The following is a 20,049-nucleotide window of genomic DNA, read 5'->3' as shown; positions in this document are numbered from 1 at the left end:
GTAACAAACCAAGTAGACAGGGAGATCAAAAATTAATTCGGTGCACTGCTCGGGAGCAAAACCCTGTCAAAACCCTATGGAGACGTTGGCACAAGCGGCAAACGGATTCACATACAAAGGAAAACAATACAAGTCTCGTTAGATCATTTTTCTGGACATTGTTTAAGGTCTGAAAGAGACCAAATCGTTTCAAAATGTTGCCAGTAAAAATTATCCTATGTGGAATGCAACTAATCCTTTTAGGTTCCTGTCAACTGTTTCCACAAAAGGAATCCGATTTTTCAAATCAAAGATCCAAAAGTCTTTGGGGAGAGATTTATTACATGCCAGAGCTTTAGTTACAGAATAGAGTTACAATAACAACTCGCACCCACCAACTCCCTAAAATGAGGGATCCCGTCCCACATAATTCTAATGACGTGTGGGGGATGGTTTACTTGAGTCCTGCTAAGTATGCAGATGGGGGGGGGAATGGGGGGAAATGGGGGAGGGGGGAGGGGGAGAGAGGAGGAAGGCAAAGAAATATTAAATTCCTTAAATAGAAAAACAGAACACAGCGCCTCAGCATTCTATTTTTGTCCTCTGTACCCCTGGTTCCTTTTGAAGAAAACAAGACCCAAACTTGGTGACCTGCCCTAAGTTCCTTGGCGATAACTTAAAGGTGAGATTAATGCTTGAGTACCAAAAAACTCTTCCAAACCCTGACTTCTCTGCGTTTGCATATTAATGTGTCTACAATTTTTGCAAGTGGAAAATATTTTAAAATTATAAAAGAATACAAGAAAAATATTTATTTTTCTTTATTTAAATTTTTTTAAAAATTTATTTTAAAGTTTTTCTTTGATTTGTAATAAAATGTTTTAAGAACGGGGAAAAAAGTGTCCTAGGGCTTTTCACTGTGCCTCTGTATTTGACTCCTTCACAAACCCACATGAACATAAACTCATTCCTTGTAGGTCACAGTCTCAGTTCACAGTAGTCTGAGCATTTTTTGATGGGCCCGATCCCAAACCATCCTCCCCCGCCTTTTCAGTTCTTCACCGAGAACTGGTGGCTAGGGATAAGACTGATAGGTGAACTCTTAGTAGAAAGCCTTAAAAACTTGAGAGGAAACTCAAATTCCTAGTTCTCTGCGTGGAGGAGTTTCGCACTGAGTTACCTCCATACCACATACGCCCCGATAGCTGTTTTAAGCACTTTGTGAGAAAACTGCCACACTAGAAAGATATTTTCAAGAAGCAACTTCAGTTTAGTTTACAGACGATCGGGATTTTTTTTTTTAATGGTTCTGTTAAATGGGGAAATGAAAAAATTATCTTCCTAGTCTTCCCTCCACCCCACTGTTTCCTACTGAAATGGCTTGTTCGTCTGGTTGTGCGAGTATATGTTTCTGTTATCAGAGGCAGCGTGGTGGTGGGAATTCTTTCATTTGTTCCCTACATTTAAATTGGGACTAAAGGGATTTGCAATGTAGCAGGTGCTCAATAAATACTGAAGACTAATCCCACTTTTCAAAGCTTAGAGGTTAAAGAGATGATCGGTAGATAAATAACTAGAGAAAAGGAATAGAACAAGAGACTAGAAGAGTGGATTTAAGACACCACCGGTTTGTTTATTTTAGAAGGGAGGAGAAAGTTATCTGTCCAGATACACATCTGGCTGAGGTAAGAGAAAACACAGTGCCACCTCTTTTCTTCTCATTATTTCTAGAAAGGGTTAAATAACAATTTATTTCATAGATAGGGTGGGAATGTTGAAGAAAGATGAGTCTTACAGGAGGCCAAAATTTTCTCTTAACTAATTTAAGGATTTGGGTGTACTCCAACGTTTAGAAGTTTTTCTTTTTATTTCCTGGAAGAATAAGGATGTGGGAAAGAAGCCACAAAGGAATCATCATTCCATACATGTGTATAGGTTTTGTGTTTTCCAAAGTATTTTCACATAAATTGGCTTATTGATTCTCTAAACCCATCACCACATTTGCCAAACGTATAAATGAGTGTGAAAACTGATCTAATATTTTTATTTTTAACTGAGTCTTATTTCTTCTGTTGCAGGCTTTGGAGGGTTTTTGTTGTTGTTTTTTGGTTTGTGATTTTTCCCCCCTCTTCCCAGTCAATCATTTAACAGAATATAATCTCGTCACAGTCATTTTCATATATATGAAACTGCATAAAAATAATAAAAAATAGAAATAGAAAACGAAGTTATTTTTCATTCATTATAATCCTTCATTATTGACTTGTCAGAAAATGTATCATATCCTTTTATTGCTGAAAATATCTGCCTTTTAGTTATATTAAAGGGAATTCCTAAGCAAGTGTTCAAAGAAGCTTCTGCTTTCTGCCATAATTATCTGCCCCCCTTTCTTTGCCAGTCTTTTATTGATCAGAGTTGTAATTAAGAGAGAATTCGTAGTTTGTTTCTGTCTCCCTCTCGGACAGACAGACCTGAGCAAGGCCCATGGCCTCAGATCCATCCTCTCCCACCCAGGCCTGCCTGATCTTCTCTCGGTGCTTGCGAGGACTTACTGGACCTATGGATGCGTTACATAGAGTTGCATTCTGCCTAACGGACTGGATAGATTCTCCTTAACGGTAGCATGCTTTGTACAGGGAAACATCCTATCTTGAAAAATAGAGTCACTCTCACTTTAAGATTAGAAAAATATCCTTCCAGACCTTCTTCTAATTTCAAATGCAGAATTAGAATTTTCCAGGTTCTCTAAATAAAGCTTCTGATTTTAATAGACTGTTTCTTCCTGAAGTGGGGTTTTGTTGTTTTTTACAGCCAAGAATTTAGAAGAGTTTTAAAAAAACACTTTCTCTAGAAAATCAGTGTTACCTTACATTAAGCACTGTCTCTTGAAAAAGATCACCACCTACACTTTCCTTTGCGGTCTGCAGCTCACAATTAGGTGCGATCCCCGCATTGACTCCAGCCTGGATGTCCTCATAAGGGACAAGTAGTGGCTCCAGCGCCTGCCCGAGGAGGCTGGGCTTCAGTGAGGCTTCTGGTGGCGACTGGCAAGGATAGGGTGTTCACGTCAAGGGAGAGATGTGATTCCAGCAGGTGGTCTGGGATGCCCGCACCACCGCCATCAAGGCATTTTAGGGAGATCTGTGGCCCGGCAGTTTGGAGCTCCAGGAGGGGCTGCCCCTCAGGAGGGTCCGGTGCAGTGCATTAACCGTGTAGGGGCTAAAAGAATGCACTCAAGCCACATCATACACAGCTGTTCAAAGTAAAATCTTCGAGAGTGGGGGGAGGACACAGTCTCGGAAAAATAATTTGCTTTCTCATTAAATGTTAAATCAGTTTATCTGACTCTTACATACTCTTCCCATTTCCACATGAAAAGGATGTGATCCTAAGTCTGGTTATAAAGACCTACTTAGCATCTTAGCAAAAAGTTCTGCCAGTTTGGCAGATTCTGAGCGTTAAAAATCAGTGAGAGAAGCCGAGGAAACTGACAAATATTACAGAGGTGAAAAGGTAAGCCGTGTGTGTGTGTGTGTGATGTTTTAAAGAAGATTGCTGATGCAATAAAAAAAAAAAAAAGAAAGAAAAAGGGATATTAGGAGAGTGTCATGTAGAACTAGGTGGAAGAAGCTGATATATCTGAAATAATTAGCTATCAATTCCAAATGCATCCAAAACGGGCTGCGTATCTCTGGGAAGCCCTGAGTGGAAGTGGCAAGGAGGAGAATCTAGCGAAAACACCAAAAAAGTGTACAAGAAATAAATGACTCTTCTACACAGTGACCTCTAAGGCAATCACCCTACCACAGTGGGCATTTAATCAATCACAATGATGGTAACACAGTGGCGGTGTGATGTAATGGCAACAAAATGGGATTTAAATGCTGACGTCCCAGTAGCTGTGACCTTGGGCAAGTCACTTCATATCTTTTGAGCCTTGATATCTTTATTTGTAAAGTGGGGTCAATAACAATTATTGTCCTCACTATTTCACAGTGTGGTTGGGAGAAGTATTAGTGAAAATCCTTTTGAAAAGTTAATGCGTGCTGAGGGTAGTGACTGGAATAGACAGGAAAGGGGTTCTTTGGTACTGGTAACATCTGCTTCTTGATCTGAAGCTGGTTACACAGGTGTGCTCACTTTGTGAAAAGTGGTTGAGATTTGTGCATTTTTCTGTATGTATATTATACTTCCCTAAAATGTTCACTTTTAAAAGGTAGAGTAACTCAAAGCAGTTTTTAAAGTTAGGATGATAATGCTAAGGACAAGAAAAGTTATAAATATGAAGCTTACAGTCTATCCTCACTTCTCTTCCTAGCCACCTTATCACACTTGGAGACTCCGGACTCTAAACAGGGGCTCGATGATAAGAATCAGCTGTTTTCTATGTGTGTTTTTTGCTTGTTACTGAACAGTAGTTTCCTGGTAAAGGAAGCAGGAGGAATGAACCAGGAAGTTTCCTGCATGCCAGAGGGGTCAACAATAAAAAGAAGGGAGCCCAAGCTGTTCACATCAAGGGAAAGATGTGATTAGAGAGATGTGACATGCAAAGAAATTATTGGAAAAGTGAATTCAGTTGGCAAAGTATAAGCCCCAAAGAGCCCTGAGCAGCTGGTCATGATCAGATTCTCCATCTTTCTGTCAAATGTAATTGTATCCGAGTTGGCAGGGTATTTATTGCTAAAGTCGAAGGGCCAGATTTTACACTAAACATATTTACACATTTACATTCGTGGCCCTATAAACACTCCACGTTTCACTGGCCATGACATCAAACACATTTACCAACAAAAAGCATATGCCTAATTACAAAATCATAGGGGAGAAGGGAGGCAAGTGGCAGCTGATGGGCAATGAGCGTTCATGCCTGCGTGTGTATATGTGCGACCCAGCTGCAACACCAGGAAACCAGTAGAGACAAGAATGGATACTGACAATGCCGGGCCCACTTCACTTGTCCTCTGCTCCCCAGGCCTATCTGGTTCAGTTCTAAAGAGGCAAGGGGACCCCTGGCATTCCAATTAGTCCCAGGGCTACCCTCCCTTGGAGAAGCCCAGAGAGACCAGGGTCCTTCCTGGGCAGATTTCTGATTTGGATTGAGTTTGATGCTGATATGACCTTTAATTTGCCCCTAAATGACTTTTCTCAGTCAGTTATAAAAACAGGTGTGAGCAAAATGTGTAGCCAGCAGAGAATTTCTAAACTAAAATTAGAGTTCTTAATTCCTAGCTCTGGGTAGTAACATCAGATCCCTACCCATCAATAGCAGTTGTAATAACACTGTTAGCTGCTCCAAGCTTGGTCCTCAGTCAAGCAAGGAAATCAGAGCCACCAGAGCCAGAGAGAGAAAAACAAAACAGGCACAACCACTGGCCTCAGACAGCCTTTAATAAATGGCACAGGCTGGTATTCCATCAAAATAATCACCTTCCATCAGAATAACCACCTCCCCCAGCTCTCTCAGAGGACAGGCTAGAGGAAGACATGGTGGGTTTAAAAAAAAAACCAATTGTGAAGGGCAGAAACCTTCCCCCCAAATAGATGCTTACTACATTCACTGTAAGAAGTTTGATAACAAATATACCCCAAATTCCAATTCCATCAGCAGAAACTTAAGGCAGGAATGGGCCACTGAGTAGGGGACAGGGAAGTGGAGATGTGCAAACAAGATGCCTTAGTGAGTAAAATATTGGGAAAGTCCTCACGATTTTTTTCCTTTGCCTCCTCAGTTTCTTTTTCTTTTCTTTTTTAAGAGGAAGGGAAGTGCCTCTTAAATTCACGGGATGGGGATGGAGAGGAAACACGTTGTTGAGCAGAAGCGCTAGCTTCTTATTTTAAAGAAATAAAATAATTACCCAATAGAGAAGAAAGAAATCAACCAAGAAATGATCTAAGGTCATGACACCATGTGTGGTACAAGGAGCAATTCAATCCATAAGGGCTTCATTACCCCGGCAATAGATAACATTTGGCTAAATCTAGCTGCAGATTAAATCTCCACAGCACAACACAGCCCTGAATGGAGAGGCTCCTTTTTGTGTGGTCCTTCTTCGGGAGCTGCCTGAACCATTTAGCCCCAATATATCCTTCTCCCTATTAACTGCAATTCCCTCCCAACTGCGCTTCGGTCATTTGTCTCCAGGCTCTACGGGGGCGTTTGATGAGCAAAGAAACAAGGAGAAGGGGAGAAAAGCGTTGGGTTAATGAGTTGTAGCAAATCCACACTTTGTAGTCGGGAGGAGGAGAGCTGGTGGCCAATGTTTGTCCAACTGGTTTATTTTTCGAGACCCAGCCTATTGAGGAAGGCTTGTTGAAGCAGGCTTCGTCCTTACAAACACACAAACATCCTTCTGTTTGCCTTCAAAGAAAAGGGGACCGGAGCTGGATTTGCATGCGAATGAGGAGCCCCGGGAGGAGACGTCCTTGCCCATCAAAGGCCGCGGTAGCCGGGCGGCCCGGCGGTCTTTGTTCCAGCACCTGCTCGCCCCGCGGCCTGACGGGGCGCGCCCCGCTCTCCTGGCTCACCGGGTCCACGGCCCAGGGCTCACTCCTCGCCTGCCCCGCGGCCCTCGCTTAGCGGCCCACGGCCCACCCCTCACTTGCCCCACGGCCTTCGCTTTCTCATATGTCGTCCGCCCGTCGGCCAGGCCCACGGAGCCAGCAAAGCTGATGGTGGAACCCCAAACCCTGAGGGTGGAGGAGCTGAACTCGCAGACGCAAAACTCGAGACTGAGGCAGGCGGGTCTACTTTACCTTCTCTCAGGAATCGGGGCTTACGATGCGCTTGCGGGGGAAGCTCCGGGTCCAGGACCGAGGCCAGCGCTGGATAGCCCAGGCCTTCTTGCCATTCTCTTAAAAGCACTGACAACCTGGGTGGGTGAAGCCCGTCCCTGCACTTTTTTAAAGATGCAGGAATCTGGACAGAGAGAGGGATTAGCCGGGATTCCCAGGTTTCAGGACATCCAAACATCATGCAAATAATAATAATAATACACACGGTTTTGTTCTTTCACTCTCTCTTCCTAATTACTTTCAGATATACATTTCAGATTTATGCGTTACAGAAGGCTGCAAGGCCCGTCAGCAGTGCTTGTGCGGTTTGGGCTCGGCCTGCTAACGTCTGTTCACCCAGGGCGCCAGTGGCATCCGGACATTCTGGGTTCCAATGTCTCCTCTCCCTTAGGTGGGCTAGGGTAAGAGTAACTTTGCATATAAGATTTTGTTCTAACGAATTTCAACTTATATCTATGTATTTAGTGGTAAATTTGGGGGTGATTGTGTTTACTTTAACCTCTTATTTAACCTCTCCCTAATATCTCATAGGGAAAAAAAAACACACAGAACTTAATTTTGAGGGCGTGAGAGTCAGTTTTTTCCCTCCCTAAAAAGGGAGGGAAGGACAGGGCATCAAGAATGAATGTCACTGCAAAATACTGGCCTATAATGAAGTCTTTGTTAATTTGCTAGGTTAAATCTCCAGCTCTTCAGATATATCTGTCCAGATATTTTTTAAAAATTAACAGATTTAACCTCTGCAACTCACTGATATTAAGCATTTAAATTACGTATTACATATGCCTTGGTTTTATCTGAAGCCCACATCGGTAGTAATCAAAACTAGAGTTTCACATTTTTTTCAGAGAACTATAAACTGCCTGCAACAAGTAGTCAGTGAAAACAAAATATGAAAAAAGATATCCTAAATCACCCAAATTGTATAACTATAGGTAGTTCAGTAAACACTTGATGCATTTTCATTTTTATTCTTTAAAGAGTATACTATCCAAAAATTAAAGGTTTCCCTTACATACTCTAAGTTTTTCATTTAAACTAAAATTTCAAAGTTAAGTTTGCCTTTTAGGATAAAAACTTCTTTATGCAGCTACTGGAATCCTTTCTGTCAAAGAAAATAGTTTTAAATACTAGAGCTTTCAAATACAATTCATTTTATCTATGTAAATAGTTTCTTATTCATGACTTTAAAGCTATTTAACTAATGATCAGCTGTATTAAATTCTTTCTAATAAATTTTTCATCCAAAACTTTCCTATTTGCTTGTGTTGCTTCCATTATAACATTATGTTGCAGAGTTTTTACATATGTATACAATATTGTGCTCAAAAAAGAATGGCAGTTAGATGGAGTGGGAAACTAGAAAATAAGTTTTAAAGTTCTGTAAAATTATCAATATCTTAAAGAACTGTGGCTTTTATTTTGAGTAGGCTCAATGCTCTTCAAAATGGAATCAAATAAGATTTGAAATGTATACCAAAGTAACTTTTATTTGTAGTCGTTTAAAAACAATTTCTGATCTCCTGCAATGGTTTTGACTTAGAAAGTATAAATGAAAAATCATGGCATGATGCTTTTGTTGTCTTTGAAAATATTATTTTTCTATTTCATAATGGGTTCCTACTTATCTCACAAGGAAACTTTTTTAGCAGAAGAGACAAACTAAGAAGGGGATGACTGAAGCCGATTCTTTTTGAGAATTTTCTCTGAAAATTAAGCATTTATTTCTGAAAAAGTGTAAAAATCTTACATTAGAATAGTACAATAATAATTGCCAGTCAAAATTTACAATACTCCTTGCAAAGAATACGAAGTAAGTACAAAATAAAAATTCCTCATGTCTATTATGATACAAAACACAGGTTAAAATAAGAAATGATAATTCTGACTTTTTTCCTTATGTAAACATGTTAATCATTTTTTTCTTTTCATGAAAAAGTACACCAGACAAGTGTCCTCAAATAAAAACTATTGCTTCTCTGGCATTCTTCGGGACCTTTACTATTTTTGTATTAATCTTCTTTTGAACATTATCGATCTTTTTTTTTTCCTTTTTTTTTCTTTTCACGCCTGGACCTGAGACTCTCTAGACCTCAAAAAGGCTTAGGTTTTAAAAAATTTCCCAAAGTCAAGGAAGCCCCTTGTGCCTAGACAGGGCGGATCCCCACCAGCACCCTCTTCCTCCCCGCCCTAGGTTGGGGGTCTGCAGCATAGGGCGACTTTGCATAAATAAGGGACCTCCAGAGCCGAAAAGCGCGCCCTAGCAGTTGCCAGACACAGTCTCATCTGAGAAGCCAAAGCGGTGGAATGGGGGCGCGAGGTCGGAAAGGGCCGCGCCGGGAGGACGGAACAAAACACAAAACCACCCAGATGAAAAGAGGAGCCGGAATTCCTACCTTCTCTTTCTCAAGCGCGCTAACATAGCGTTATTAACAATTTGAGATCCTAGCAGTAAAGTTCTCGACACTGGACAGGGCAGTCCCTTGGTGCAGAGTCCCCAGGGCGGCGGACGAGGAGACGGAGGAGGCGGCGGCGGCCGCGGCGGCCACGAGGGAGCGGGTGAGCGCGGCGGCCGGCCCCACGGCCGCCTGAGCCGCGCAGCCGCCGCCGCCGCCGCCGCCGCCGGACCCGGGCGCGGACGGTGTCCCGGGAGAGGGGGAGGGCGAGGCCTGCACGGCGACGGCGGCCTGCGCGGCGGCGGCGGCGGCGGCGGGGCCCAGGCTGCCCCCGATGATGCTCTCGATGGAGAAGGGCGAGCGCGCCAGCGCCGAGGCGCCCGGGCCGCCCGCCTTGGCCGCCGAGGCCTGCAGGGGGCCGGGCAGGGTGGCGCCGAGCGGGTGAGGCCGGTAGCCGAAGGCGGTCCGGGCCAGCTCCGCGGCCGCGCCGTGGGGCGGCGGGGGTGGCGGGGGCGGCGGGGGCGAGTGCGGGTGGAAGGCGGCGGCGGCGGCAGCGGCCGCGGCGAAGAGGGCCGAGGGCGGCGCGTAAGGCGGCAGCTGCAGGCCGTAGCCGCAGCCGTAGGGGCCGTAGCCGTAGGCGTGCGGGGGCGGCGGGGGAGCCGGCGGAAAGAGCGCGGCGGCGGCGGCGGCGGCGGCGGCGGCTGGGTCCCCAGCGCCCCCCGCACCCCCGGCGCTGCGCAGCAGCAGCGACTCGGCGGCGGCGGCGGCGTTGGGCGGGAGCAGCGGCTGCCGCTTGAAGCGCTTCCTCCGGCGCAGGAAGCTGCCGTTGTCGAACATGTCGGCGGACTCGGGGTCGAGTGTCCAGTAGTTGCCTTTGCCGGGGTTGCCGGGCTCGCGGGGTATCTTGACGAAGCAGTCGTTGAGCGAGAGGTTGTGGCGGATGCTGTTCTGCCAGGCGGGGAACTTCTCCCGGTAGTAGGGGAAGCGGCCGCTGATGAACTCGCAGATCTCGCTCAGCGTCAGCCGTTTCTTGGGGCTCTGCAGGATGGCCATGGTGATGAGCGCGATGTACGAGTAGGGCGGCTTCACCAGGGGGTTCTTAGCGCCGCCGCCCGCGCTCACGCCGCCGCCCCCGCCGCCGCCCGCGCCCGCGCTGCCGCCGCAGCCGGTCCCGGCCCCTGCCACCGGGGCTGGGCCCGGGGGCGCCGGCGAGCCCCCTGTCCGCGGGGCCAGCAGGATGTCATCGTCGTCGTCCTCCTCCTCCAGGTCCTCTAGCTCGTCTTCCCCGGCGTACGAGCGCCGCCGTCGCCGCCGCTGCGCGGGGACAGCCAGCCGGGGCACGCCACCGCCGCCCTCGTCGTCGTCCTCTTCTTCCTCGTCGTCTTCGTCCTCGCCCTCCCCCACCACGTCGATGTCTGTCTCCTCGGCGAGGCCGGAGGCATCGGACATCTCCGTGCTCAGGGTCATAGCTGTGGCGCGGCGGCGGCGAGGTGGCCCATAGGGGCGCCGGGCTCCGGGCTCCCGCCGCGCCCCAGCCCAGGTCCCGGGCGGCTGGCCTGGCCTGGGGGCGCCACAATGGGGGGCGCCGCCGCTGCTCAGGCTGCGCGGCGGCGGCCGAGGCTTGCGCTGCGACTTTGTAACTCCTGCGCCGCCGCGGTAGCCCCAAGACCTCCGCGCTTGTTTGGCTCCGCGCGCACCCCGCCCGAGCGGGGGACTTGATCTTCCTCCCTCCCAGCGGCCTTCGCCGGCTCAGTCGAGGAGGGGGTGCTGGGGCTCCCGGGCGAGCAAGTCAGAGCGTCGGGCGCCCGGGAGGATGCGGGATGGTTGAGAGTCTAGGGACAGAGATCGGCGAGGAGAGGGCTGAGTCCAGGAGAGGGCGGACCTTTCTTCTGCTTATAGCAGAAGGAGGCCTGTCACATGGTGTGCACGTCAGAGCGCTACCGAGGCAAGGGAAAGGAAGCCTAGGAAAGCAGCCCCGCTCGGGAGAGAAAGTTCACCCAGAGGAGGGAGCAGCAACTGAGAAGGGGGGGGGGGGGAGGAGACAGGACCCCACCATTCGTTACCAAAGGGGCTGAGACCTGAAGTACGCGCAGGCCCGCGGTGGTCTGACCAAGGGTCGATGCACGAGTTAAGAGTTCCCAGTCTCCTCTTCAATAAGCCCTCAACCCAAACCTCAGAAGCACTCCCGGGACGCGACGGTTTGACCATTCGATGGCCTATCGGAGCCGTCCAGCCAGGAGATAACCACGCCGTCGTCTGAGGTGGTCCCTGGGGAACGGCCCTGAGGTCTGCTGCGTTGTTCCATATCCCCTAGATAGGGCGAGCGGCTCCCCACCGAATCTGATGAGAAACCCCCCAGTTTAAGCACAATAATAATTGTTTATTGACCTTTTAACCTGTCCCCTTCGGTTCTTCTCCAAAGACGTTTGTTTTCCACCATCTGTTAATAAAAATGCTGTTAAGCTGGCGTTTTAGTCACTTATCTGCAACTGAATGCCCTAGAAACTTGACAGCTAAACTAAGCCGCTCTAATGAGAGGATCTGACAAATTTCATGGAAGTAAAGAAAGTAACCATTGAATGCAGAGAAGGAATAGAAATTTTTAGTGAAAACCCAAATACACACCAGAAAATGCATCTAGGAACGACTTTAAAAAGTTCTTTCACAAGGGGGTAAGGGATTCTATAGTTATCAGTAAGAGGAACGTTCTAATCAACACTCCACAGTAATCTCGAAATACTTAAATTACTAAACGTGTACACATATCTCTACTCAGTCAGGCTTAATAATAGAAACTACAATGATAAAGACTTTCACACCAGCTTTAAAAAAAAATTTTTTTTAATCCACTAAATATTTCCAATAGGTACTGGTGAGAAGAAACGAAATAATTTTTAAAAAGAAGATTCAAGTTCTGTTCAGCCCAATTTTCCTTTTCAGGTGACAAGGTAGTGGAAATATTTCAGATACGATGGTATTTTAAGTACACCTATCCTTGTCACCAGCTGATTTTATTTTGGCTAGTGGGAAAATCCTAATAGTTTGTGGAATTCATACATAGCCATACCTTTTGGATTTTTGCATTTCCTAAAACACTTTTATTTCAAAGTGGGGACCTTGCCTCAAAATTTTAGCTTCCTGATTAAAATGATCACTTGACAAGAACTGAGGATCAAAAATCAATGGCTTTATGTAGGAACAATCATCAGCTGCCCTTGTGTATATCATTTTATGGATCAAGCAGTTTTCACGTTTCCAAACGTTTCATTACTCCCCTTATCAATTACAGAGCCTCAAAAATAAACTGTTACCCCACCTAAGACATTTTTAAATCAAGTTTTTGTTGCTCAGGACAGCTATCAACCAGTGATAGTTACAAATGACCCATAAAGTCCATCATAGATCTTTGGAAGATGTATGAGAACGCCTCAAAGTCCTAAATAATTTTTCACCGACTGTCGTTTGATACATGGCTGAACCATCTAATTATTGTAATAGGTTCAGCATTAACCTGAGCCAACATTAATCAGCACTAGTAATCAGGCATTACATTGCTTTGTTGATGTAGCCAGGAGTCCTTACCAAGGGGTTCACTTTTACATTTGAAAGTTTGTTTTATAAGTACTCAGTCGATATCTAAATAAACACGATGATTTTCGCTGCACTGAGGGTTGGTGTGTGGCGAAGTGTTTAAAGCTGAAACGGAGAGGAAGAATTTGTTCGCAGACCCTTAGTTACTTTAGATGATCAGTTACAGCCGTCATTCCGTTCTGCTACCACCTCCGTGGACTTGTCTGACCAAGGAGGGCGGGGAGATTGACTTTGCAGTTCCGTTTGTAACCTTGCCCGAAGGTCCTTCCCCAAAGGGTTAAGAGCTCATCCCTGAAAACCTTTGAAAAAACGTGGCAAGTTATCTTCTGGCCACTCAGGGGAAAGTGTTAGGATTTACTGGAGGTTAGAGCGGAATATCAATCCAGGAGAAGCACTGCAAGGATAGAGAGCGTTAACGGAGATTTGGGTGAGCTTTACTAAAGCCTCGTGTTTGTGCACGCCACTTGTTCTGTTTGCTTTAGTTAAGCTACACGTTTGTATACCACCTTTAGCTCCGCGCTCGTGAAATTCCCCAGCGCGGAAACCCAAGCGTTTCTTCTCCCGCGCGTCCCCCTTTCGCCTTCTTTGTCCCCTACCCGCGGGCCTTCCGTCCTAATGGGCTCCCAGCTCTCGGCCTCTACTGGGAAATCTCCACTCCCACCCCTCAAGCTGGTACAAGATCAAGAAACTTTTCCTTGTCGCGGGCGGGGGACGTCGCGGCGACCCCCCTCCGGCCCGCCCAGCTCGCGCGGACGCGGAAAGCGGCGGGGCTCTTGCGGGCCGGGCGGTGATGGGGGAGGCCTGCCTCCTGGCGGCGGCGCGGAGCTGGCCCGGGGCTGGCCCCGAGCCGGAACGCGGGAGGCAGCGGGCGTTTTACGAGTGTGCCAGGTGGGCTCCCGGGCTTCCCTCCCCCTGGGCTTTGGGCGGCAAGGCTTTTTCTTTCTCGAGGCCCCACGTCGCCTTCTCTGCGGCAACTGGAGGCGTTTCCCTAGACTGCAGGTTTCGGATATTTTCCCCTGGCGGTTTGGGCGCTCCAGGAGCCCTCCCGGGGTTATCGGGGATAAGGCGCCGCAGGGGCAGAGGAGGCGGCTGAAGCCTCGAGAGGCACCGCTTCAGCCCTTTGCCCTCGGGCCCCGGACCGCGAGCTCCACAAGGTCCAGGGGCTTCCTTCGGTGGGCGAAGGCTGGCAGACTCGGGGGCGTAAGCTCCCGGGCGGGAAACTGTGGACTACTCTCTCCGGCCCTTAGCGCATCCCAGGCGTTTACCCATGAACGTGAACATGAACGCGTTTCCAAATTACGTGGACATTTGGGGCTCTCTCTCCTCCAAGAGTCTTTCCACTCGCCTGTATTGAGATACTACTTTGTGCCAGGCAGTCTGGTTTTTGGAGAGCGTAAAAATAAAAGGAGAGTTCCTGGTGTGACTCATGTCTCATGGGGAAGCCAGGTAAACAGATAATTATTATGCCTACTGAGAAGTGCTTTCTGAGTACCCCAGCCTAAAGTGGGCGATGCCTCGGGGTCCCTGCCTGTCTTTGGCTCTGTTCTTTCATTCTGCGCTGCCCTTCTTGTGGCTGTATGCGTCTTCTCTTGTTTTTTTAAACGCAAGCGCCTGGAGGCCAAAAAGGGCTCTATTCGTTGTTTTTTGTTTGTTTTTCGGTGTGCGCGTGTTCACATATGCGTCGCATATAACTTGCCATTTTAAGTGAAGGGTTCAGAGGCATTAAGTACATTCACCTTGGTGCAACTACCGCCACTATCCATTTCCAGAACTCTCACATCATCCCAGACTGAAACTCTGTACGGGTTAAAGAATAACTCCCATTCCACCCCACCCCACTCCCCCCAGCAGTTTGGCAACCACTATTCTACTTCCTGTCTCTATGAAATTGACTATTCTAGCTACCTACCTCATATAAATGGAAGCATACAATATTTGTCCTTTGTGCCCGGCTTATTTCACTTAACATAATGTCTACAAGGTTCATCCATGTTGTAGCATGTATCAGAATTTCACTCCTCAGGCTGAATAATAGTCTTGCATATTATGTATACCACATATTGGTTATTCATTCATCCATCAGTGGACATTTGGGTTGTTTCCTCCTTTTCTGTTTATTTTTGAATTTCCACTTACCTAGCTCTTTGTACCACTCTGCATGCACTAGGCACTCAATAAAGATGTGTCTGTTAATTTTCCGACATCCCTTTCATTCCAGAAATCCTCAAAGGATCCCCATTGTTTTTTGCTGTGCCCTTCTGGATTTGTCACCTTAACTTGCTCACAATTTTGAGACTTTCAGACTCAGACTCTGCACATTATCTTCAGTTTTAAAAAAAGTAGGAGTTAAGACTCTGCCAGAATTAGTTCCTGGTAAAATTAGTTCCACACACACACACACACACACACATATGCACACTTTTTACATCCTTTTTACTTTTTATGCCTTCTTACCTGTCCTAAATTCTTGAGGGCCCAAGATGATTTTTAAATGTTTCTCTGGCTGTCCAGGCCCTCCACTTCACCATTCTCCTGTGGTGTAATATTACCTGCCATGAGTGTTGGTTCACACGTGCCACTAAGCTAATTTCAAGATCACAACAACCAGTCAAGTGGGTACCTCATGTGATGGCTGAGGAAGCAAAGCAGGCTCTTGAGAGTTGCCGCTGGCCATTATGGAGGCAGAAATGGCAGAGCAGAACCTTCCAGCATCATGTCCCAGTTCTAGCGGCCTCTCCCAACACAGGACTCCATGAGCCAGGCTCTTTCCACCACCCAATCTACTTCTTCAGGACCAGTTAGGTGGTCTGAAAATAAGTTCAAGGCAAGGTATTACTGGCTGACAGCGGTTGGCACCTCTCCCAAGAGTAGATGCATTTTAACCCAGGGATTCTGTTGATAAAATGCCGTAATCCGGTTTCAAATGGTGCATCTTCAGGCAGTGTAGTTGGGAGGTGAGACTCCTTTGTGAAGAAGATATGTTAGTGGTCTCCTGGGTCTTACTAGGCAGTCTATGCTTGCACAACAGCTCCTTAAACAAGCATTTCGTGGCCTGAGCAGGATTCAGAAATCCTCAAGAATTCAGAATGTCAGCAAAGGTCTAAATCTGTGTTTTATAACAGTAAAATTATTTACACTGACTCAGGAATTTTCATTACTGCAGTTCAGCTGGACTAGCCCTCCTGCCCCAACACACACCAACACAGACTTATTCAACTCTGGGTCTCAGTGGTTTGCAGTAACACACATTTAAATTTTGCACCCCCAAATCAAAAGTTCAAAAGATATTTTTATCGTGAATTTAATTGCAAAATATACACAACTCCATTCCAGAAGGAACTCCTCCATTTGGAAGTCATCTTCAATACAAGACCCTCAAGAGTCCGTGTGTGTGGTGCTGTAATCATCTAGTGTTTATTTACACTGTTTAATAAATTAATTTCCTGGAAATATATATAGTACTTTAAATTCTAATATAAGAATTTAGAAATAATATTACCACATCTAGAAAGAGCACACATAATAATAATAATATTAGCACATCTAGAATTATTTTTTATTTGTAGTTCATCCAGGGGCTGTCTGTGAAGAGAAATCTCTCTGCTTGGGAAGAGTGGGGCTCTCTAAAGTGATTCTAGGGGTGCAGCTATCTACAGGACACACTGAAAATGAAAAGAATTCTTACAAGACCATGAGAAAGCCTTGTCTTGAACTGAAATTTTTTTGTGTGCTTAAAATGTGTACAGTGACCAGCCTCCTCCCTCCCTCCTTCTCTCTCTCTCTCTCTCTCTCACACACACACACACACACACACACACACACACACACTCACTCTTTTTAGCCTGATGTTCAGGCTTAAAGCAAGGCTGAACTACATGCTCTACATATGCAAACACACCGAAAGCTTGATGTCTGCCCTCAGGGGCAACCCTGCACCTGACACCATGGTCTGACATCAAGCTGCGGGAAGTGAGTAGAGACGGGGGAGGTTTGTTGCAGTCAAATACAAACATAGTCCCCCGTGCAGAAAGCACTTTAGATGTCTTCCACTAGAGGCATATGTGAGTGAATCTCCTTTGCTAGAAAGCTTTGGTTGGCAGCCTTCCAGAGCAGAAAAAAACTGAGAAAGGTCCTAAACCCAAAATTTACAGAAGAGTAAATGCAAATAATGATCAATAGTTTAAAAAAAAAAGACATGCAAATTAGAAAATGATGAAATGCCATTTTCCTCTATCAAATTAGCAAATTGCATGAGGGTGATGGGCGTGATGGTAGGAACTCAATCATATGCTGCCTTTGTAAAGTGTAAAGTGGTGCAAACCTTCTAGCAGACAATTTGGCAATACAAAGCTTGGATCTTAAGTGCCATTTTATTTGATTCATTTATTCTAGGATCCTATTCTAAGGAAACAACCAGAAATATGAACAAAGATTTACGTACAAAAATATTTGTTGCAGTGATTTTTTTAAAGGGAAAAAATTGGAAACATTCTAAATGCCCAGGAGTTAAATATATTACTATATATCCTTAAGGTGGAATATTTTATAATCATTAAAGATTAAGTCTGTGAACTATTTTAATAACTTGACAAAACTTCAAGATTAATGGTAAAAGTCCAGAGAGAAAATTATATGTAATACTTTATCAATTATTTAATATACTATACATGTACATTGTATGACTGGAAGGAAACACACTAAAATGTCAACTGGTTATTTCCAGGAAGTGAAATTATGGGTGGTTTTTATTTTGTTATTTATATTGTACTCTTCTATATTTTTTCCCAAATTTCTCACAATGAGCAATTTCCAAATTGCTGAGTTCAGACACCTGAAGAGCACAGTTAGTGTGAAAGAAAGACTACAAACTGAATGGTTTATATAATCTGAAGCATGATTACTGGAACAGACACCAAGAATTTAAAGTAAGCATGATAAACATCTTAAGGAAGAAAGGGAACGTATTAGTAACATTAAGCAAGAAAAATAATTTTTTAAAACCCTAGTGGAAACACTGAGTACGAAGAATGTAATAGATGAAATAAAGAACAAATCAATGGAATAAATAGCAGAATGGGTACAGCTGAAGAATGGATTGAATCTGAAGATCAATTTGAGGAAGTCTCCCAAAAGCAGCTGGAAAGGACAAAATTCTGGCTCATGAAATCAAGTTAGTGAGTTGCAGTCAGCATTGACAGAGAATAGAATCAGATGGGATGGGATAGGATGGGATGATGGGATGGGAGGAGATGGAATAGAGGAGAGCAGAATAAAAAATAGCACCGAATGACACATAAAAATGCTAAGAATAGTTTGTGAAACTTTTACTTCAGTTATTTTTATATTTTTTAATGTATGTGTGTGTACTGAGTTGCCATGTAAAATGAAATCTGTCAGTGCAGGTCACAGTAAAAAAATGTTTGACAGCTACTGTTTTTTTAAAAATATATTTATGCTATGATCTTGCTATTCTTTTCTCTGGAATTTTGCTCATAAATTATCCTTTTTTTCTCCTAATGCTCATCTCAGTTTACAAACATGTTCCAACCTCTTGTATCTAAAAATAAAAACATGCAAAAATGTTCTTCTCTCCTGAATGTGCCAGTGCAAGCTAGTGCCCCCCTCTCCCCTTCCGTTCATCACCTAATTTTTCAAAAGGCTGGTTTATCCACATTGCTTCCAATGTCATCTCTTGCCCACCTCTTAGACCCTCACAGTGTCATTCCAACTCTGAACACCATTGCTATATTAATCAATGTGCCATGGAAAAGTCTGGCCATGCACATTTAGGAAAAGTTGAATTAAATGAAGAAAGCAGTTGCCTTTACTGCAGCACTTTGAGTTTTTACGTATAAAGTGCATTGTGATTCTTCCAGAGGGATATAGATGCAGTGTAATATTTTCCAAGTTTATTTTACTATGGAACACAAGTTTGGGAAATGGAGCTCACTGAAATAATATGATAAAGAGTTAACAGTAATTTTCTAATGGCCCAGAGTAAGGATTCCTCTCATTTATTTACTTAACAAATATTTATTGTCTACCATGGGGCAGGTACTGTTCTAGGCACTTGGGATATATAAGTAAACAAATGGACAAAGATCTCTGCCCTAAGGAGTTTTATATATTTAGCAGGAGAGAGACAGACCATAAGAAATAAACAAAATGAATATATTAATTAATAGATTACTTCTATAGTATGTTAGAAGGTAATAGATACTATGAGGGAAAATAGTAGGGGGGGTAAGAGGGTTGGGAATGGTGGTGGTACAGTATGGAAGAAACAGGTAGGTTACAGTTTTCAATAATGAGCAAAGACTGGGATAATGATACAGCTGGATGTCCGGGGGAGGAGAAATCAAAGCAGAAGGAATAGTTAGGACAAAGGCCCTAAGGCAGTGAAACGGAGCAGGACCTTATGGTCCTTCCCTCACCCCCCATGTCCTCAGCCTGCCTTTTGTCTGTGGAAAAAGTTTAGCCAAAGAATAAGTTTAATCAGAGAAGTGAGAAAAATGCAGAAACAAAGGAAAACAGTCAAAGGAGACCAAATAATACTAGTTTGGTCAGTAAGCAAAGCCAAGGATCTTTATTTCCTCCCCAAGGGCTATAGATAATACTCTGAGCCATATCCTGTGAGCTGTCTTACAGATACTGAAACCCCCATCAGGTGGAAGAAGTGAACTACATGATGACCAGACTGTAGGCATGACATAAGCTGCCACAATTCCGAGAATTTGCTTCAAAGAAATGGAAACAAACTGACCCTGGAACTGAAGACTAACTGTACCTAAAACAATCAAGATGACACTGGTCAGACCACCGCATGATCAATTTCAAGATGCCTGTCAGAGCTGACGGTGCTGTTTCTGCATGTAGCCCCCTCCCTCCGTCGATAAAAGCTCTTGCCCCCTGGTTGTCGGGGGGCGGGGGGGGGGAGTTGGCCTTTGGACAGGAGCCCGCCCTCCCTCCACCCCCACCCGTTGCTGGCATCCAAAACAAAGCACACTTTCCTTTCCATCAACTTGCCTCTTTATTGGCTTTTGAGTGGAGAGTAGCCGGACCCCACTTTCAGTTACAGCAGGACCATGCTTGTCATATTCAAGGAGTGGCAAGTAGGCCATGGTGGTCTAGTGGAGTGAGCAAGGGGGAGAATGATACAGAATGGAAGAATAGGAGATGAGGTCAAAGGGGTGTGGGATGGGAGGAGGCAACCATGCAAGGCCTTGTAGGCATTAGAAGGACTTGGGCTTTTACTCTAAGTGAGATGGGGAGCAATTGTAGGGTGTCAAGT

At 45.2% G+C, this 20,049-nt stretch overlaps 1 protein-coding gene across 1 annotated transcript; it reads right to left on the bottom strand.

The window, feature by feature from the left end:
- Positions 1 to 820: 820 nt before the first annotated feature.
- FOXD1 (forkhead box D1) lies at positions 821 to 13,332 on the bottom strand. The gene has a single exon (XM_082457314.1). The coding sequence runs from the start codon at positions 10,632 to 10,634 to the stop codon at positions 9,201 to 9,203; it is 1,434 nt and encodes a 477-aa protein (XP_082313440.1). The 5' UTR covers positions 10,635 to 13,332; the 3' UTR covers positions 821 to 9,200.
- Positions 13,333 to 20,049: the final 6,717 nt, after the last annotated feature.

The sequence above is a fragment of the Balaenoptera physalus genome (genome assembly GCF_965194825.1).
Source record: "Balaenoptera physalus genome assembly, chromosome: 3".
Lineage (NCBI taxonomy): Eukaryota > Metazoa > Chordata > Mammalia > Artiodactyla > Balaenopteridae > Balaenoptera > Balaenoptera physalus.
The sequence above is the reverse complement of the archived record's forward strand: the minus strand, read 5'-3'. Positions and strand labels throughout refer to the sequence as shown.

What these genes read in the sequence shown, in the direction of transcription:
- FOXD1 (XM_082457314.1), bottom strand. Translation starts at nt 10,634, where the DNA reads ATGACCCTGAGCACGGAGATGTCCGATGCCTCCGGCCTCGCCGAGGAG.